Here is a 21813-nt window from a genome sequence, read left to right as displayed (position 1 = left end):
ATTTCATTCTTTTGATGTGAAATTCCATTAAAAATGAATGCTTTAAAATCCTCTAATTTTACAGGAGCCGCTGAGACAGAACCTGGAGCCCTTTCTGAGACTGTTACTCAACCCCACTCTTCCCTTCCTGTCTTAAGTCCAGTCAGAATTCCCAGCACCTCTCCCTCGGTTGCTGCCCAAAGCCCCATAGACAAGGTAGTGAGAGCCACTATGGGTGGTGAGCTGCCAGCCAGCCTGACTCACTGAGGCTCGCTTCTGCTCCACAAACCAGGGTGTGGTGAGGACAAACGGCTGCCTTTCTAGGCCAGGTTCAGGATATACGTAGAGCGACAACACACAGTGGGGTCCCTGCTGTCTTCTCCCCATGCAGGGAACCATGGCCCAGGGGTCAGCATCACTGAGTCCAGATGGGCCACCTTCCTGCTCCTTGAACCAGGCAGCACCTTGTCTTGGTACCAGCCACATGTCGTTGAGGCATGTTCCAATCCATGTTTGAAGTATCTGCAGATGACACTGGTTGAAAGTACTCATGTGGAGACGAGATGGTGTGACTGTTAGGCTGCCTAGCTCCTGGGGGGCCAGGGGGCCAGGTCAGGGATGGAAGGAGGCCATTTTCTGGTGGTCTCTACCAGTTCTGGCCTGTTGTTCTCTAGTGTTGGGCATCTGCTTGGCAATCAAGGGGACAGTGTTTGGTGACAAGGAGAAGAGGCTGGTGTTTCTGCCATTCCCACCCACCTCTTGGTAGTGACCTCACAAGGGTCATCCTGTCCCAGCCCCTCTGCTTTACTGCAGGCATCAACCTGTTGGCAAAGTGTTTTGTTCCTGTCAGGTTATATCTTACCCTCTGCCTAAGAGTGAGAAGCTGGAATCTTCAGCAAGAACCTAAGTGACTCTTTAGGGCCTATGTTTCAAGCCTGAGGTACAAGGAGAAAACCCTGGGTTCCTCCAGGAATTGGCTGAAGTGAAGTTGGAAAATGACCTGGAAATAGTGCCGGCAACAAGTGCGCCTGACCATCGGGCACAGCTCTGTCCTTTCCACACTTGTGCAGGTGACTACTCAAGTTCAGACTTCCAGGCTTTGCAACACAGGCTCAACCTCAACCCGAGCAGTGGGAAGGAGAGTTCCAAACCCTTGCCGCTGAGCAGTAAGGCCGGACATTCCTGGGAGTGCTTGGACATCAAACACTTTGAAGACCAAGAGCTACACGCTGTGGTACATAGCAAACACCGACCAAGGGATCTAGTCCACATCTTACCTATGATTTCACTCTGCCCACACCCTTGCTCCACCAGCAATCCATTCATCAAATGGACCATATGCTGTAGAGAAAGCTCCTCCCTGGATGGGGAACCTCTGTGGAGGTGTCAAGCTCCCCTGAACATTCTTTCTCACTCAAACCCTGATATACATCCTATTGACAGAGGTTAACAATGCAGTGCTCTGGGTAACTCATGAAAGAATGGAGAGTGTAACCCTTCTTGACTCCAGAGGTCTCTGCCAAACGAGGGAAGACTTCTAAGCCTCTAGTGCAGTTATGAGAGGCAGGAACTGCGCCTCCTTTGGGGAATAAACTTGTTCTGTGTCTGGCCAGAGGTGGCGAAGGCCAGCTCTACAACAGATCCTCCACCAAATTTGTGACACAAGCATCCAGTTCCAGTGAGGCCTCCACTGACCTGAAACCCATTGGCAAGAACCCAAGCAGTCAAGGGGCCTAGCCCCCTGACAAAATTCCACCTCTGCTCTGTGTTAGTGGTTCCTAAGGAAGTCAAAGAACAAAACCAGACTAAACCAGTGCTTGGCTGGAGGTAGGGGATGCCCAGGCTCTCAGAGGGGCCTTACAGGGTGTGTGGTCTCCGTTCCACCTCTAAATAAGCCCAAAGTGCTTCTGAGAACCAGGGAGCCATAGATTCGGCCATTTATTTCAAGGCGTCACAGAAAGCAGTGTAATATCATGTCAGATTGAACACATTTTGATTCTTCTACGATCACAATATATAAAGCGGATAATCATCTGCAAGTCCTCCATAACCATCCACAACGCAGGCACTGGTATGACCCAGGCTCTCAAGACCAAGGATTCTTTGCCAATGCTTTCCTCAGTCTATCCTAGAGCGTCCTCACCCAGCAGGCCTGAATGCAGAACCCAGCCAGGCAACAGAACGTTCCTTCCAGTTTCTTTTCATATGGCTCATCCTTGTCCGGGCACATGTGACTGCACCCATGGCAGTCTCAAGCACCTTTCTCTGGACAGAAACTGGAAGCTTCTTAGAGCTTGTTCTATATATTAATATTCAAAAGAAAGAAAAAAAATGGTCTCACCAGAGACTCCCATAGTGTCAGACTGGCCGAGACTCCACATTTTGGAAGAGTTGAGTCCCACACCACATTAATTCCTTTTCCCTTCAGCTTTCTCAGAATTAACAACACCTGGAGGTCTCCCCAGAGATTTGGGGGTAGAAAAGGAGAGAACGTGTGGAAAGTGCTTATTCTGACACATGCTCTTCCTTGCTTTTAAGCAGCATCAAGTTCAGAAGCAAACAGGAATACCAGCAAATCCAGTACTTTATTAAGACACTTTCAAAAACAGAAAGGTTCTATTGACTGAACACATCAAAAGGACTCTGCAGAATCCTTGGGGACCAGCCATGGGAGGTGTCACATGATGCTGTCATCTCAGACCACGGCAGCTAGTTTTTGCAATCACAGGAAGCAGGCAGCCGGTTCTCCATCTGCCTCGGGGAGGGTATCCTTCATTCTTTGAACAACTGCCTTAAAGTCATAGCTCAATTCCAGTGTTAGACCCAGTCTCTCCAGGACTGGGAACAAAGGCAGCTGCCAGGTGCAACAGTTTACGAGGCTCCGCCTTTTATATATGCCACGGGAGTCCAGTCTCTGGGAAACAGAAGACCAAGATTCGAGTGACTGCCGCTGTGGGCTGATGGCTTTAGCAGCCACATAATCCTCCCTTTGATGTCCAGGGTCAGTGCAGTCCTGGCCCCACCAGGGCTAGGAGGAGGCATATGAAAGAGAGTCTCACTGTGATCTATCCTGTGAAGAAAACAGCAATAAAATTTATTACCCAGTCACCACAGTCACTCCTGTCAGGAGCTCCCCCCGGCCTCTGCCCTCCACTTGAGAAGGAACTTTCATGGGAGGACAGGGACAAGACTGAAGCCACATTTCACAATCCCAAGCCTAGGGTACACAGTCACACCACAGGCCACGCAAGGGCTGTGAAGCCCAGAGAGGTTCAAGGACAAGGTGGCTACAGAAAGAGCCCCTTCAGGCAGGCGTCCTCACTGCTTCAGAAGGCTCAGCTCAGCAGACGACAGGGTGCACTCTGCCTCAAGCACAGGGCAAATGCTTGACTTCTGCTCTATCTGCGTTCAGAGCAAGAATGCAGTCTTTCCAGGACTCCTTCTGCATTCTTCACGTCCCCACCCCAGGAGCACATACACAGGGATACCACTGCTCTCCAGGTCTGGCACCAGACACTCAGGCCCTTCATCTTCTTGTCCTTGGGAGGCCCGCCTCAGGCACCTACGGATGGGTAGGCTTTTTGCTCAAGGGCTCCACTCCTGTTCCTGCTGAACTGAGCCAGTGTGTGAAATGAGAACTGATATCAGCTCAGTAGGCACCGGAGGGCGGGTCCAATCACGGCTGGGCAGTGCCTCCTGGTGCGCCCTCGGCATCATCCTGCCAGCGGCTGTGGAGACATGGAAACCTGGACTGCAAATACAAGAGAAAGTTCACCACGCCCAGCAGGAACAACCACCTCCCGCACCTGTGGCACTGGCTGAGACATGTCTGACTCAACTTTCGTTATGCATCTGGACTTAGTTTTCTGTGACTTCTAGGATATTTGACATAGCAGTGAACTACTCAGTGGATCTGTGTTCTCTGTAGACACACTTAAGGGTGGTCTCAACACACTGCTTTCACTCTTGACAACACACCCTTGGGTCAGGCTGGTCTCTCCTCTGGAATCTGGCTCCACACCAAGCTGACCACCAGCTGTGGCCACACCTGGCAGCAGTGGCCTCTGCCCGGCAGCTGCAACTGAACTGTCCCATCTCACCTTCTCTTCAGGTGCAGAACTTAGCCACTGTGAACAAAGCGGGAAACAGTCACTGTTCACCAATCAGCTAAGCTCTGCACCTTGTTAGAGAGGTCATCGCCGGCCATAACTAAAGGGCTGGTGAGCATCTTCGAAGGCTGTTGGCTTCTTTTGTTTCCAAAGAGCCACAAGGTGCAGCTGTTCTCCAAACTGCAGAGAGAAAGTAGCCACGGTTCTGCAGAAGCAGCCAAGGTCATGGTTGCGTGGTAATCCCTGGCAATGTGATTTTAATCTCAAGTCACAAATCAGCATGCCAGGAACCCAAGCAGCCAGAGCAGTTGAGGGCAGCGCCGTGCCCTACCACTCCCATCCACAGGCTCTGGGCGTCCTGCTCCACTGCCTCTGAGCCCACCACACTAGCAGTGTAGCCTGCTGCTGTTAGCTGCACGGTGGATACCTCAGGGACCATCCTTGCTCTGAGTATGTGGCCTTTAACTATGGGGACACAGCCTGTCCTCAAACTGCAGATCCCGAATGGCCTGGTGTTCTCTGGGTCTTCAGATGAGGAAGCACTTCTCTGACAGAAGGTGTGACATGCAGGGGACATCTCTCATCCCATCCACACAGGTCTCCAGGGCTGCTGTGACCAAGCACTCAGCTGGGGGGCTGGGGGACAGCAGAGAGAGTTCATAGGGGAGCTAGGATTGGTAATATCTCCTTTGCCTGCTCGGGGGCCAAAAAATAAACACAAGGAAGAGACACCAGAACCAGAGTCCGTGTGACTGTGGTTCTCCAAAAGTGAAGAGAATATGAAGAGGGAACAGTGACCTCACTGTGATTTTCACACACTACACATACACCTCTCCCTGAGTTTGTTAAAGGTTTCCAGGGAAATGCCTGCAGGAGCCAGGTAGAGAGGAGCCCCAACTGCTTCTGCCTGTTACACAGGTCACCTGCGCAGCTTGTGGTGTGGGGCTCAGTAGGCTGTACAGTCAGTCACCCTCTGCACCCGACTGTCTCCAAGCCTGGCTGTGGTGGACCCCACCTCTTCTGCAAGAACATGGTTGTGCTTCAGGAAACATATTCTCCCTTCATAATTATAGTTCTTTCAGATAAACAAATACTCAAACATATTATACAGAAGTGGGCTTTACAAAATCAAAATGTGAAATGTAAATCAAATGTCCAACAATGAGTTAAGACTGGCAACACAATTCTAAATATTCATTAATTAGAAATCACAGAGAACAGAGTAACATGAACAGTGATTGAGATCTGATTCGAAATTTAAAAAAATACACAAAGTAGACATCACATCATGTACCGCCATGGAGAAACTTTGAGAAGATGTAGAAACGATAACTTATGACTGTGAGAGACACAGACTGACCCATACTTCTGCTTACAGAACTTTAAGCTTAGTGGCTGAACGGCACACTAGGCTGCAGAGGAGGCAAGTCACACATAAGACCCTGGGAGCTAGGGTAAATCCTGCTCGGGCAGGAGATGGGAACAGCCGTGCCCTTAGGACACAGTGTCATGGAGCGGCGAGAGGACACATCTGCTGCCTACCTCACAGGTCAGGGGGACAGGGGCACAGGAGGCTCAGGTTTACAAGGCCCAGGAGAGATGCCTGCATGAAGAAGCTTGGAGCAGAGCAGTGTGGCTGCAGAACCGTCTGTTGATCTTGACCCTGAACCCTGCGGATCTGTGTGAGACCCACGGTGGCCAAAGCATTGCCAGAGGGGCCACTGTGCCTTCAGGAGGACACCCGTTTCACACCCATAGTTCCAGGAGGCAAATGAGGTGGCTCCAGGGATCCTGAGCCTTCCTGTCCCCAAGACCCTTTGGCAGTCCTTACAAGGACTTCTGGTGCTGTGGTGGCCTTGGCTCATCATGTGGCTTACAAACTGACTTGGATGGTCAGGAAAAGAAAGGAAAGAGAATTACCTCTTTAGAACAGCATTTCCGACACCACCTGGGCTGAGGCTCTATCCATGTGTTCCTTCACCAGCTCAAAACAGCTGTGGGCAAGCTGCTGCTGCCTGGCATCCTCGCTTACCATCAGCTCCCCATATAGGTATATGCCCATGGCCTGCAGGGCACGGAGGCCAGAAAAGAATGGGAAAGCGTAAAGAGGCTGCACACATATTTACAGGGGCATATTTGTACTTGCTTTACACAAGCTGGTCCAAAAACACAAACGAGAGAAAGGAAACTGCCATGCGGCTGCCTAGCTGCCGTCTGCGGTTTCTACCTCGTCTCCTCTTTGTCCTCATCAACTCTATGGTGGCACAGGCCTTTAACCCCAGCACTGGTAAGCAGAGCAGGCAGATCTCTGTGAGTTCAAGGCCAGCCTGGTCTATATAGTGAGTTCTAAGCCAGCCTGAGTCACATGATGACCCCCTATCTCACCCTCCTCCCAAACGCACGCGCGCGCGCATACACACACACACACACACACACACACACACACACACACACACACACCAAAAAAAAAAAAAAAAAAAAAAACACCAAAAAGTCAACAACAGAAACATGTAATTTTATTGATTCTGTCACTCTGATGCTGAGTGACAAGATGTCCCACAGTACCTACTTTCAGGAACACTCTGGGCAGAGACAGAGCTCTCCAAAAGGTCACTATGGAAAACGCTGCATCTGTCAGGTCAGTGCATCCCAAAGGGCAGCTGGCATGAACTTGGTCACCAACCTGTCACCTACCAGGCCACAGAGACCACATGGTCCACAGCAGTGCAGGCAGGGCAGGGCAGATGTTGTCATTTTGGCCCAGCCTGGCCACTCCTCACCACCAGATCCCAAAACGCCAGACACTGGCTCTTCTGCTTTGAAAACAATGCTACAAAGGCTTGAATTTGCACTGTGCCAACACTAAAAACAGGCAATTACGTTCTGCAAGACCAAGAGTTCTGCCTGCTTTCTTGTTCAACGGAGCTTCCTGAGGGCTACATTCTGCTTCAAATTCAAAGGACTTCAAAGGCACACGGGATAAAACTCAGCAGTGGCTTCCGAAGTGCTTCCCTGCTAGGCTGAGGCGTGGAGGTCCCTCCCTGTGCAGTGGACAGCACGGCTGCCATCCACTGAGCTGCTCTTAGCTCTGTTCTGTCTGCTTTCTCAGACACCTTTCTATTTTTTTTTTTTTAAATTTATTTTTTATGTACATTGGGGTTTTGCCTGCATATGTCTGTGTGGGGATGCCAGACCCCCTGGTTGTGAGCTGCCATATGGGTGCTGGGAATTGAACCTGGGTCCTTGGAAGAGCAGCCAGTGCCCTTAACCGCTGAGCCGTCTCCCACCTCTTCCCCTCACACACCTCTTTCACCACTGTGCAAATGTGACATTTCTTCTGTAACAAAGCCACATCCCTTTCTTTATGGGAATAACCAGCCCTCACTTTGCTGACTGCCCCTGTCCTCAGACCCTGTCAAAAGTCCTTTTGTCCACCCCACCCCTACTCTCCGCCCTACTCAAAGTGGCTCTAGCCCATCAGCCCACAGTTTGCATATAGCCTGGGGTTGGGAGAGAACATGTGGTACATGGGGGAGGTCATGTGGGGACAAAATGTCAGAGGAGGTGCCCTGAGTGGTGACCTCAAAATATGCTACAGACCAAAGAGGTGGCAGGTGAGGTTATGGAGCAGGCAGACACACACACACACACACACACACACACACACACACACACACACACAGTGCCTAAGAGTCGAGGTAGGAGACTGCTTCCTAGGCAGGCTGGGCTGTGCCTGGCCTAGCTTCCCAACAAGTGATCCAAGGATCGCCCAGATGACTCACACACAAGCTATAACTGCAATTAGAGTCTCTACAAACTGGATGGACCAATTGTGCTGCTAAGCAGTGGCCTTGGACTGAAGTTTTAAAGCAAGCCTCACAGAATGCCACACTCCATTGTGGTAGTGGACAGAAGACAGGAGCTTCTGTGGCATGCCACTCTCAACTTGAAAGGCACGCTGAGAGGCGAACAGCTCACCATTGCCAGTGAATCCTCCAATGCTAACTAGCCCTTCAGTTTTTTTTGAAACTCAATGTGAAGAATCTGGCACTAGTGAAGGTAGCCAATTTCCACCTCCTGGGAAGTCACACTCACCTGATCCTCCTGCAGAAACCTTGCCACCTGCTCATACGCTTTTGTGTACTTGTGCTTAATGACCAGCTCACACCATCGATGGCGAACCTTAGGAAGGAAGACAGGAAACCTGGTGAACAATGTTCCTTGGCCAGGAGAGTCTCGAGATAAACAGCCTCTGAACTGCAGTTTCACTGATGCACAGGGAACTTCTGCAGGCAGTTTGGCTGACCAGGCACTTGCATTTCATTTCTTCCTAAAAGAGAGGACTGACACTCCTAAGCACAAGGACGTCAGTCAACATTAGTAGAAAGCACACGAAGTTTCAGACAGCAGCTTCACTGTGTCACACACAACTGTGTGGAGTTAACAGGAGTTGTGTGTCAGGTCTACACTCGTGGTGTTGCCAGTTTTAACACTTAAAACGCAGTATGTAGGAGGATGCCAACTTCAGATTCATACCAAGTCAGGTACCTCTGCTGAGATGCACAGAGAAGCTCAAGCAGATTGCTCTCAACCCGGCAGCTCCCACACGCACCATGTACACCTAGTACAAGTGTCAAGCTCTTCTCAAAGATTATCCTAAAGGGTTGCCTGCAGGAACTTGCCAGGACCCTCTGCCTGTGACACAGCAGTGTATCCACTAGGGACAAGGGCCTTGCAGGGCCATCTCGCTGTGTGGAGGCACTACATCACCACCATTTTAAACCACAAGCTTCTGCCTGTTTGGTTCTCAGTGCCACAACTGTTGCCTGCAAGCTGTCTGAGCTACACCCAGTGAACAGCCAGCCAATCAATGAATGCTACACCACTGCTTCAGTATCAGCCAGTAAAATTTAAAGTCTGCTCCCGTCACCCTTGTTTTTATTGCCTTTGAAAGAGGGAGGCACTTTGCAGTGATCCATTTGCAGGCAGTAATAAATGTAAGCAATGCCAACATTTTGGCTAGACCCTCTGCAGATCACATCACTATGTGGAATTCCAGGCTGGAGTCTTCCCTGAACCTGTATAAACAGATTTCCAGAATTTAACAATGCTCAGGAGTGGGGGTGGCGGGGGAGCCCCTAGGAAACCATGAAGAATTAGTTCTCCCACACTCCAGCCAGGGGCACCACTAGGTCTATGGTCCAGAACTGACTCTGGAAGCAAATGTGCAGAGCACTGGGGTTGGCCGTCCCTGGGGCTGTCTGTACCTCTCCTTTTCCTCCCAATTCAAGGTCATTTCCAGTGGCCTAGCCACACCCACACCTAGCAGTAAAAGGCCTGTTTGTGAGTTTTGAAAATGAGCATTAGCCAGGAGAGCTCGGTATGACAGTCACTGACTCAGGGACCTACTGCTCTGCCAGTTGCAAGATTCAGGCCCAAGAATCTCACTTTTCTCAACTGCAAAACCAGCAAGATACCTGTACCCACTTGTGATAATAGGCGCTCACAGGACAACTCTCGGGTCCAAAGTATTTTGAGGACCTGTGGTTGCAGGACCTGGGTGACGACTTTTATCATTCTAAAACTGTGAGGCATACATTGTATTTTGAGAATGGAGGGCTTTGGAAAGGTTCGGGATTGAGGCTTGAGGGGAGCAGTGAGGCTAACTGCTGTTTGGGGTGAGAGACTTAAGTGTTATTAATGCCACAGACAGACAGCAGCACGGTGAGGGCGCTGAAGAAGGATCAAGTGGAGAGACGTCCCTCAGAGGAAGGAAAAGTTTACACTTTACACCACTGACCGACTGGTGGGCAGGCTGTAGCTCATGTATGCAGTCAGGTGTCCCTGATTATGGCTGGCAGATGGGAGGCAGGGAGTCTGTTAGCTGGGGCCTATGTACAGGATCAGTTGTGAGGGTAGGAGAAACAAGAATCTAGACAAAAAGGACTTCACCCAATAGCCTGCTCCCACACCTGTTGAGCGAGGGTCTCAGATAGCTCAAGTTGACCTCGATTCTGATGCACAGCCGAGGATGATCTTGAACTTCTTCACTTCCTGCCTCCACTTTCCAGGTGACAGGATTACAAGTGTAAGCAACCGTGTCTTATTTAGGCAGTGCTGGGATCAAACCCAGGGCTTCATGCACGCTAGGCAAGTGCTCTACCCACTGACGTACATCTCTAGACTCTCACTCTCCTCTCTGCTCTCCTCTTACACACAGAGAAATAACAGACCATGCACCCTGGCCCATTTCCTATCGGAACAAGGCCCCATGGGTGGGGGCAGGGGCTGGGGGCTGCAGCCTGGCTGGGATCTGTGAAGGTTCAGAAGGCCACGTCACAGAGGCTCTTTCACAACATGAGGTCAGCATTTCCACTTCTCTTACAGTTAGAAATGGTTTATTGTCATGACTAATAAGAGAGCCAATCTTCTGAACCCTGAAGGCAACCATGGCATCTAGGAAGGACAGACTGCCTCCCCCACCCCACACAGAGCAGGACAAAACAGTCTTTTCATCAGCAAGGGTTACATGCATTTCAGTATTTCAAAGACAGGATGTTTAAAAGACACCACAGAGATGCTGCAAGGCTGAGAGCTCTCTGCCCCCCGCCCCCAATCTCCCTAGCCTCCACTCACGCAAGGACTTTTAGTTTTCTATTTAGTTCTTTGGGCAACAAAAAACATCTTCGTTTTCTCCTCCAAACTCGCAAGTACCCACAATTAATCCCCTCAGTGAACAAGATGACACCTGCCACCCCGCAGTACTTGAAGGTGCACACCAGCAGGAAGCTGAGCGCCTTCTTCCAGATCACAGACCTCAGTGCCCTTCAGAGGCAACATCTTCAACGGAGATCCCCGCTCGGCTGGCATGGCGCTCGGCTGGCATGGCGGGGAGACAACACCCCATCACTGAGCCACAACACTCAGAAGCAGCTTGGTTTCATTTGCATGTTCTTTCTCATTGTTAAGTAATTATTGAACTACTGTGGGATGGTAAAGCTTGACCTGTGTTTTTAAACTTCCTTAGGTAAAACCAAAGTCGGGGCACACTACATACATCCATGACAGTGTTGGGCACCCGCCAGGCTGTTCTGATCACAAGACCCCAAGTAGGCACTGGGTAAGGTCCAGTGCGTGGGTGGGTGTGGGGATAGGAGAAAACTGGAGCCGATTCCCTGCAGACACAATTAAACTAAGACTGCTAACAGAACCTAGAAGCTGCCCCTCTCCACGCTACGGCTGTTTCTAAAATTTCTGTGCAGAGGCTGCCTCTGTTCTGGTTTTTCTTACACCATCTAAAACGACAGCATAGCATGCCGATTTAAAACAACCAATGCACCAGACTGTCTCGACTTGTTTTCATGAGTAAAGAAAGACTTCCCAATTCTGATAATAACAGCCCACTAAGTGTCCCACTACACCAGTGCTGAACCAGATGCCCCCAGAGGGATGGTGCATGAAATAGTGAAGACAGAAATAACCCATGAAGCCATGGAAACGCAGGTGTGTGCTGTCTCCTGCTCTGTGGGTATTGCCCTGCTCAATTTGAAGTTGGGCGTTCCCAGGTCAAGCAGCAGGCATGTCTGTTCTGAAAGACACTGTTAAAGGGGCTCTCCGCGATTTTCACCCCTGTCAACAGTCCTCACAGTTCCCACATCCTGAGCTACTACCACTGCTGGGCTATCAACCTCTGAGGAGTGGGAACAGCTCACAGGGGCACTGTTTACCAAGTGCAGCGGGGCTACTGGGAGGTAGAGGGACAGGGGACGACGTTGTCAAACCAATTAGTCTAAAGGAGCTGTTTCTGGAAAGAGTTGCCGGCCCACAGTGCCAGAGAACAAGAGCCCCAGGAAAGGAACCTTGTGAGGATGACCTCTATCTTAAAAGGTGGAACCTCTTTCCCAGTCTGTTGAGTAAACCTTTACCTTTTCCTATTGAATCACTGGCCTTTCCCCTTAGTCTGTAGTATGTTTTGAGTGCCATGTGATTTTGCTTGCATTTGTGAATGGTTAGAGTTGAATTTATTGTTTTTCCCCCTCTCCATGGTTTTTTAAGTCTGTTCTTTTAGTTCTAGTATTTCTTGAGTTTATGTATGTGCTCCAAATCACCTAACTGCACACTTAACTTTGCTTTCGTTTTTTTGAGACATTTGTTTGCTATGTAGCCCAGGTTGATCTAGAATTTCCAATGTAGCTCAAAGCTGCCTCCCAAGTTCTGGGATTATAGGTGTAAGCCACCACACTTGGAAAATTACACTTTAAATATTTGTGTTTTACTGCACTTCAACTGTTAGTAGAGTTGAAAATTTAATGGTTTAAATAGTGACTAAAAATCAGGAAACTCCAAAGGTTTTGCTAGGAATCCAGGAAGTCTGGAGTTAGTGAATGCCTAAATTCGAAATAGCATCACATGGCCAGGCCAGGCCAAGATAGATGAGGCCAAAGGAAAGGTGGCAGCCTGTGAGGTGGGAGAGGCCGATTCAGAGTCATTTCTGGAAGTGAAGTTGAGAGACTCCTGCCTCTATGGTGCCTGAGCTATGGCAGGATATATGACTACCAGGAACATGCTCTCTCTTCCCTTCTGAGCTGAAAGTACAGATAGCAGACAATCCTGAGTGCCTGGCTGGTCCTTTACTGCCCCAGCAGGACAATGGACGGGTGTCCGTGTGTGAGCACAGGGTCTAGTGTACAAATGACAGGACAGAGGCTGGGTCACTGGAGTCTTCCCAGCTGCCATAAAGTTGATTCCTGTGTGATACACAGGTATGCACACTTCAGTGCAACAAACAAATAACTTTAGCAAGGTGTGATAAATGCCTTTAATTCCTATATTCAGAGGCAGGCAGATCTCTGCAAGTTTGAGGCCAGTCTAGTTTACATAGAGTGTTCCAGGCTAGCCAGGGCTACACAGTAGGACTCCATCTCAAAACCAACCAAATAAATACTTCCCCCCAAAGAAAACTCTTAGAAAAACTTCTTTCCAGGATGTTCTATTTAGAATGTAAGAGGGCATGGCTGGGTTTTCACACATAGGTGCCGCCTACACCACTGGAAATGGATTCCAGGACTCTGCAGGCTTTTAGACCCTCCACCAATACAGGGTCCTGGGTATAAAACACTCCACATGTTCTTTGGGTTGGGTGCAGATGGAAAGATGGGTACCTGGAGGATAGGTCTCAAAAAGCCTTCATGACAGAACTGCATCTGAGGCCAGACAACGAAACCTGTCAGGTAATTCAAGCAACAGTCTGTGTTTAACAGTGGCACTGCCACCAGGGGGGACTGTGGCAGCAGGTTCAGGCCTATGGCCCGTCTAGTCCAAGCACAGGAGGGCAGCTCACTATGCAGGCACAGGGGAAAGGGCAGGGAAGGGGCTCCTGCAGGCACACTTATGCACACTGATGAATCTGAGCGTGTGCAAACGTGTGCACACACAGACAAGTGCTACTTTCCTACATTTCCCTCATTATACGCAACACCCTGAGTTTTTACTCTTGTTTTAATGCCAGTTGGTAACATACTCAATAAATTTTGTGGCCTGCTGTTTTGTGGGGAATTGACCAAATCTACCTCCCTAAAGTGAGGTTCAGAAGAGTGATGGCCTCCCGGGGAGGGGGGGGAACCATGCCTGGGAGGCTGCAGACACTGCGGGCGACTCAAATGTAGTAAGTGTGTCATCTTGGTACTACAGCCTTCTCTTCCACTACAAAAGTTGGTTTTTTGATTCCGTGAGACTTTGGAAATGGGTAACACAAGGGAATGCATGCCCAGATGACAGGGTGGGATCTACAAGGTGGATGCCTTCATTCCAGCATGGTGACGATCGGTGATGGCTGTGAACAGGACGGGTTCCAGCACAGAAAAGGGGTGGGGACTACACAGCTCAAGACCAACTAGCCCTGGCCATAAGTCTTGGTTGTAAAAGAAAGCACAGGGCCCAGGTGACCACTGGATGGGAGAGAAGAAGCTTCAGGAGTTCGGGTCCGAATTACTGGGAATTTCTCAAAGCATTGGTACAGAGCACTCATGTGGCCTCACACCAGCCCCAGCTGTGTGGCAATTCTGTCCCATGAACAAGGTTCCTGTGAACCAAAAGGTCCCTCGGAGCCAAAAGGCTCTTTCTTCATTTGGAGATAACACAGAGGAAGCCCGCTCTTCTGATGTCTACTGTCTTAGAAGACTGCTTCTATTCCTGAATTGTGCCTCAGATCCAGAGCACAGACCCTGACCACCATCAGGGACCCCACACTCCGTAATCTCTCCTGGCAGCAGCTGATGCCCGGCCTCGCCCTCCTGCCAACCTAAGGTGCTGCAGAGCCAGTGCCCCTCCTGCTCGCTCTGTCCACCGACAGTTACAGCAATTTAAATCCTCACGTCACCTTTGTAACCATGTTTAGAAAGTCGGTAGCCTTGAACTTTGTTACAGAATGGTGTAGAGGCAGGCCAACAGGGTGACCAAGCTGGCTTCTGTGTCATTAGGTGGCAAGGCTGCAGGGTTCTGTGGTGAGTTGGTAAAAGCAGGACATTTGGCCACCCCCACCCCATTGGCCTCCATGCACTGTGCCTGCTTGAGGCATGCTTCTGAATGGACTTGCACTTGTGCAAGCGGAGAATGCTTTCAATGACTTTGAAATTATAATGCACAGTTGGAAGCTATAAAATGCTTTGAAGAATACCACCCATCCTATTTATGACAGGAAGCCCCTTTCTTTCTCAGTCCTTTTGATTTTGAAATTTACTGCTAAAGGAAAAAAAAAAATCTGTCCAAGGAACACGATCTGGGAAGCCCATTAAACCTCATTTGGAGTTTCATTTTTATCTCTAAACAGAAAGACGAGGGCTTGGGGCTTTTTTAAGTTAATAAGTCTACATTGTAATAAACAACCCTGCTTTTTCAATTTGTGTCCTTAAATTAGATTTAGTTGGCTTTAAAGAGGGTTCACTACTGGTGAGAGGGGAGCCTTTGCAGGGCGGCTAAAGGCCGAGGGCACTGCCAGCTAAGAACTGTGGACTGGTGTCTGCAACAGTGCATACTGACGTACTCTTTCTTCTGAGACCAAAGAACTGTCAGCTGCAGTGTGTGTGCCACACAAAACTTCCAGCATCTTTGTTTTATTCTGTTGCTCTTCCTTTCTCTCACTGATCCCTGTTCCTAAAGGACTATAAAGTGAACATTGTTTTTCTGTATATAAAGGAAATTAGTCCTTATTTCAGCTGTCGCTGTAAAGCCAGGTGAGTGAATACCTAGACCTGGGTTAGGGACACAGAGACTTAGGAGATAGCTCGGTCGGGAAAGCCCTTGTTTTACAGATACAAGGAAGGAAGGGTGAGCCTGTGAGTCCCACAAGGGAGAAGACAGAGAGGCTCGCTGGCTGGCCGGCCTAGCCTAACAGATGAGAAACCCTGTCTCACAAAACAAGATGGATGACTCCTGAGGGCCAGCACCTGAAGTTGGCCCATATCCATGCACACACTGGCAAACGTGTCACTTTGTCTGGGGTAGCACACTGAGTGGCATCTCAGCTGCTGCGGCTACCACGTTAGCATGTAGACAGAGTATGCAGTGAGGGCCACGAGCAGTGACAAATGGCACATACAAACATAAGTGCAACACAACAGAGCAGCCTGGCCTGTGCGTGAAGCTACTCCTGTGATCAAGGCAGATCCTCATCTTTCCTCCTCCCCCATAAACAGAAAATTTCATCTGATGACTTTAATACCATTAAGGATTGGTGACAGTCAGAACTTTGGCACTGATGTGGGGCTTGAACTGGATTTAGACGGTTATCACCTTCTCCTCCCAGACTTTCCATAGAACCTTTCAAAATGTTTCTGAAGTCAGACGTAATAGCACCAATCCTTTTTCTTCTTTCTTCAACACACAGTACCTCGTCTTTGCTGAAAAGAGAACTTTTGCTGCTGGTGGAGACAGTGACCAAGCTGGGACAGCCATGCCTCCCTAGGGAGCAATGACCCAGAGGCCACACGATGTCTCCAAAGGCTTTCTTGAAAGAGTTTCCACTCTTTCCCTGAGGACACATGCTTCTGGAATTAGTCACTCCCATTGCTTTGCTATACCAGACACGAGATCCAGGAAAGAAGGGTGAAGCACAAAGATTCCACTCCTGCAGCTTCCAGCCACTGGAAGGATTGGGAAAGCCAGAACACTGGTCAGATTTAGGTCACATGCCACTACATGGCATAAAGGGGATTTGTGGAAGACTAGGAGAGGTGTGGAAGGGGCAGACATGAGCGCAGCAGACATCTATGATGTGGAGGAGGAGAACCAGCTAGAAGAGGGGGTGTCCTGAGCCCACTTAAGAACCATACCACATGGCTTAACCTCCTTCTTAATGGCCATTACCTCCAATAATCTCCACAGGAACTAGAGAAAGAGACTTCCAAAAGGAAGACTCCCTGTTGAAGACAAGGGAGATTGCCCACACCAGGTCATCTTGCCCAAGAATCGCCATGCATGTTACTGAATAACTCAGTCTCTCTAGGGTTTCAGTTCTCTTTAATTTTGCTGTGGCTGAAACAGGAAAGGAGGCACATGCAATGTTCTACAGAAATTACAGGAGCTGAGCATCTTTCACAGTGGAAAGATTTGGAGTGTGGAAATTTCTTTGGATTGGACTGCATCCCAAAGAAGTCTGTGAAACTTGAGTAAGTGGACTAAGGAGAATTTGTCTAGTTCCTAATAACAAATACTCCATGTATGAGGTGGAGGACCCAAGGCCCAAGTGAGATCTGAGTCTACAGAATCATTAGATGCAGGAAAATAGTTTCATAACAGGTTAGACAATAGTCTCTTGGATTTGATACCAAAATCACAAGCAACAAAAGAATAAATAAATCAGACTTCATGAAGGGCTGCTTGTTTCAAAGGATACTTCTTAAGTCTCCACTTTCATGAGAAGACAACCTACAGAATGAGAGACACTTCTACAGATTCTACCTGATAAGGGACTTTTACTGGGATTATATAGAGAATTGCTCTGAGCCAAAGTAATAGACCAATGTCCAGTAAATAGACAAAGACAAGTCCAAATCATCAGCAAATAAGGAAAGGCAAATAAAAGCCACAACAAACTATCGCACATAGACTCAGATGGCTAAGAGGAAAAGAAGACAGTAATGTGTGTTGACAAAGACACAAAACCTGCAGCCCTCAAACGCTGCTAGAGAAGGCAGGTCCTCACAATAGTAGAGCAGAGTTAGCACTCCTGGGCAGCCATTCCAGGGACCTGGACACATGTTCTGACTGAGAAACATTTACACAAACACTTATTATCCATGATGGCTTCTGAGGGATGACCAAATGGGGCATCATCCTTCAGATCAAAAATATTTGGCAATAAAGAAGCCGGGCGGTAGTGGTGCACACCTTTAATCCCAGCACTTGGGAGGCAGAGGCAGGCGGATCCTTTTGAGTTTGAGGCCAGCCTGGTCTACAGAGCGAGATCCAGGAAAGGTGCAAAGCTACACAGAGAAACCCTGCCCTGAAAAAACAAAAATTAAAAATTAAAAATTAAAAAAAATTGGCAATAAAAAGAAATGAAGGAGATCTGGGGCCAAAACTTGGTGGTAGAGCACTGGCCCAGCATGTAGGTGGCCCTGGGTTCAATCTCTAGCATTCTAGTAGGAAAAGACAAGGACAAAGAGCCAAGGGTAGTGTAGCTCAGTGGCAGGATTTAATCCACAGCACTGGGGGAAAGTACTCATGTGTACCACAAGCAAGGAAGAACCTGGAAGCATGCGTCAAGTGAAGAAAGCCAGTCACAAAGTATCACATGGCACAGATCAGGGTCTATATCTGAAAGTCCAAGGGATGGGTGGGGGCGGGTCTCATATGGTCTGGACCAATCTTACACTTGCTCTACAGCTGAGTGACATGAGCACAGCGTGTCACTTGAACTCCTAATCCTGCTTCCAGACTGCTGGGGCTATAGGACTGCATCATCATACTTGGCTTTTAAAAGAGCGTTTGTTGTTTTGGGGGCAGTGCTGAGGGACTGAATTCAGGTTGTCACATATGCTGGGCAAGTGTTCTCAAACTGGGCTGCATTCCTAGCACATTAGTGAGTGGTATTGAAAACCATCACAGCCTGCCTTCCAAGAGCCACGCTGAGGGAGGCTTTGGATAAGGAATACTTTCTACACACAGCAAAGCTTCCCAGAGGCCTGAGAGTGGAAGGAAAGCCTCAGCTTTGGATTGTTGTGTTGGCTAGTTGCTGGTTCCCAGAGTCCTGGGAACACCCTGTGCTCTGCCTGTGTGTCTGGGTCAAGACTAGCTGATCTACAAAACATGGTTCTCTGTGGCCTGAGGTTCTCACAAAAGACAAAAGTATTGTAGGCTGAGTACCTCTGGTGGTTTGAATGTAATTGGCCCCCATAATATCATAGGGAGTGGTATTATTAGGAGGTGTGGCTTTGTTGGAGTGGGTGTGGCCTTGTTGGAGGAAGTGTGTCATTGTGGAGGCGGGCCTTGAGGATTCCTATGCTCAGAATACCACCCAGTGTCTCAGTCGACTTCCTGTTGCCTGCAAGATGTAGGACTCTCAGCTACTACTCCAGCACCACATCTGCCTGCATGCCACCATGCTCCTTGCCAGGATGATAATGGACTGAACCTCTGAAACTGTAAGTGAGCCCCCTCAATTAAATGTTTTCCATGTAAGACTTACTGTGGTCATGGTGTTCTTCACACCCTAACTAAGACAGTATCTCAGAGGAGAAAAAAAGGTCATTTTGGGTGCCACTTCAGCAAGCTCAGCCTTTTCATACTTTGCACCTTGAGACACAAAGAGAAGACCATGGTATGTGAGTGGGAAGCAGAAACCGGATCCAGCTCTCAGGCCTATGGGAGCTGTACTTGTTGGCAGACTTCACATTCAATCTGTGCCATCTGCTTCCCATAGGTGCTAGCAGCCTAGGAAGACACCTGGAGAATTTTGGCAACATGGACCTTTTATTTTGCAACATTTAAGGTACACCTGACATTTGAGTATCATTCAATTTACCACCATGAAATAAAATAGCAGTGTTTAAAGTTTTCTCTTTCTCTCTCTCTCTGTGTGTGTGTGTGTGTGTGTGTGTGTGTCTGTCTGTCTGTCTGTCTGTCTGTCTCTGTGTGTGTGGGTCTCAGAAAAGAAACCTAATACAAAGATATATAAACTACTGACTAAGCTATGGAGAATCCAGAAGCACTGATTAAATCCCCACATACTGCTATCACCAGGGGCTTGAAAGCGATATGAACATGAGGTGTAGTTTGGTTTCTTAGTTATATTGTTGGGGGGACGTCAGACCAAGACAATCTTATTTAGACCCTAGGAAAATGAATAAATCTCCCTCATCTTTTTGAGAAAGTGTGTTCAGACTGGATGACTACGTAGTCATAAAGAGTAGAAGACAGGGAGGGAATGAGAAGGAAAGCCTCTGTTCTAAGCCAGGCTGACCCCTGGTGCTATAAGCCACTTATACATTCCCTGTAATAGTTAACTCTCAGCCCAGGATTCCCTTAAGAAAAATCTCTCTGAAGAAAACAGGCCACAGTTCTCTGTGGCTCTGGTTTTTATTCATGCCTGCCCATTTAACAGACACCTGACCAGCCAGTGTGCTGTAATAATTTATAGTTTAAAAAAAGTCTCCAGCCTCAGGAACAGAGGAACATTAAAAAACAAACAAAAACAAAACAACAACAACAACAAACACCCCAAAACAAAAGCAAATCTTTACTTTTGTTATTTTAGATCAGCTTAAAATAACAGAAAAATGGGAGACAAACAATGTTGTTGGCTTTTCACGGAAAACATCTGTGAACACTGACTGACACGAGTGTTCACAAGAGAGAGAACCATCAAAGGAGTGCTGGGCGACACTTTGCTAACTTTGAAGGGTGTCCAAAGACACTGTTACAGCCCAAGCACCAGGAAGGGAGAGCACAGGACACAGCTCAACAGCGACCTGACGCACACCGCTCCTTCCCAAGTCTGAAGAGGCAGGGCTCTAGGCAGGACTGTCCAGCTCCTTGAGTTCACAAGCACTACCCTGGGTCTGCACACAGACGACACTGAAGCGGAGCCGCTCCACGGGCTGCACCCACCTGAGTGTGAGCCACCTGAGTGTGAGCACAACAAGCCAGCCCCTCTGTACAACAAAGATGTTGTGTCAGCTGCTCTGAACACTGTGTATTTGTGAGTTTCCAGGTGGAAGAGACAATGGTCAAGTTGTTCTTCTGGGAGCTTTTCTGTGAGAAGTGCACTGGGCTGGCTTTGAACTCACTGTGTAGTGTAGACCAGGCTGGCCCTGAACTCCAAAATCTGCCTGCTTCTGCCTCCCAGGTTTGGGGATTAAAGGCTGGTGCCACCATACCCAACCTTTAATTTCTACCTCGGATACCAGTTCCCTTACTGCCCTCCAATATTCTATATCATTCTCCTGTCAGCCAGTGATGCAGAGAAGGGCCTACGAGAGACTGCATGCTGTCCACATGGAAAAAGTACAACAGATGCTTACATAGGTTTTCTCTGTGTCCACAGCACGGGCTCCCTGTTCAATACCCATGTGCTACCACCTTCGTTTGCAGGCTTCTTTCTCTCCTATTGGAAGAATCCACCTCTTCATTCTCTGAAGCTTCGGGTGGGCAGACTGGGTTCCAGGTGGCCCTTAAATGCAGCTGGCCATCTTTGTAGTCCACATACTCTAGGCTGTCACCAAGTGCTAGACAGTTCGTCACGAGCTCGTAAAAACTGCCCTTTTCTGAATCCAAAATCCACTGCTGCCTTGGAGCAGGGCCTCTTAACAGGGACTTGGCCCTTTAGGAGATATCTGGCAAGACCTAGAGACATTCAGAGTCTACAATGGCAGAGAGGGAGCCTTATACAGAGAGAGGCCTGGGATGCTAAACGCCTACAACACATGGAACAGTAAAATATCGGAAAGTGGGGGCCGAAAAACCTTGATTCGGAATATTCCCACCTTCACCCCACCTCCATCCCCTCCCTACCTCATCTCCATCCCTACCCCATTCCCACTCTGGGGGCAAAACACATGCCACCCAACCACTGACCCAAAGACCAGGAATTCTGTGACCACAAGCGAAAGGGTTGTCACAAGCAGGAAGACAACAGGCACTCAGTGGCTGAGCTCTTCCCTCTCTCTCCCTCAGTTTATAGCAACAAAGAATACAGAGCTAAAGAGACAACATGAACTGTGTCTGCTAATAAAAAAAAAACCTTCCAATGAACAGAAACCACATTAACTAATGGGCAAGCTCAGCTGGGTTATGGCTCAGGAACTGAGAATGTGCCTGACATGCACAAAGTCCTGGATTCCACCCCTAGCAAGACAGCCCACAAAACAACATAGTCTTCCCTGTTTCCTCATCTTACCTTGTTAACAATTTCATGGAAAAAGTATTTATAGCTTCATTTTAATCCCCAGGGAATTAAGGCTCTGGAACCTTTACCAAAGTCCCCCAAGAAGGGGTCTGGAAAGGTGGTGAAACCTTCTAACCATTCTGGAGTGTGGCTTTCCATCTGATCTGCTAACACATCCTGACAGTAGCACACTCAACCAAAGCACAGTTTCCAAGGAAAACAAAATCAGATATGAAACCCCAGAGCAGAGATCATTCTGTCAAGTTTCCAGTTAGCAGTGGTCAGAAACAAACCCCGCCCCTCAACGCTGGCAGCACAGTTGAGATAATGCTGCACTGGGGA

General features: G+C 48.6%; 1 protein-coding gene across 5 annotated transcripts in view; it reads right to left on the bottom strand.

Moving 5' to 3' along the window:
* Positions 1-2545: 2545 nt before the first annotated feature.
* Aopep (aminopeptidase O (putative)) overlaps positions 2546-21813 on the bottom strand; it is a 262328-nt gene continuing 243060 nt past the window's right edge. For 3 of the 5 annotated variants that reach the window (XM_042278614.2, XM_042278617.2, XM_076573537.1), the window contains 3 exons: positions 8184-8270; positions 6009-6153; positions 2546-3049 (listed from right to left, as the gene is read on the bottom strand). In XM_042278614.2, the coding sequence (XP_042134548.1) occupies positions 6013-6153; positions 8184-8270 (228 nt within the window). In that variant the 3' untranslated portion in view covers positions 2546-3049; positions 6009-6012. Of the gene's footprint in view, positions 3731-6008; positions 6154-8183; positions 8271-21813 lie in introns of those variants that run through there. The other 2 variants (XM_042278615.2, XR_013051710.1) reach the window with 2 other exon arrangements.

This window comes from Peromyscus maniculatus, chromosome 5, assembly GCF_049852395.1.
Source record: "Peromyscus maniculatus bairdii isolate BWxNUB_F1_BW_parent chromosome 5, HU_Pman_BW_mat_3.1, whole genome shotgun sequence".
NCBI classification, from domain to species: domain Eukaryota; kingdom Metazoa; phylum Chordata; class Mammalia; order Rodentia; family Cricetidae; genus Peromyscus; species Peromyscus maniculatus.
Note: the sequence above shows the minus strand (reverse complement) of the source record. Positions and strands in the feature narration are given on the sequence as shown.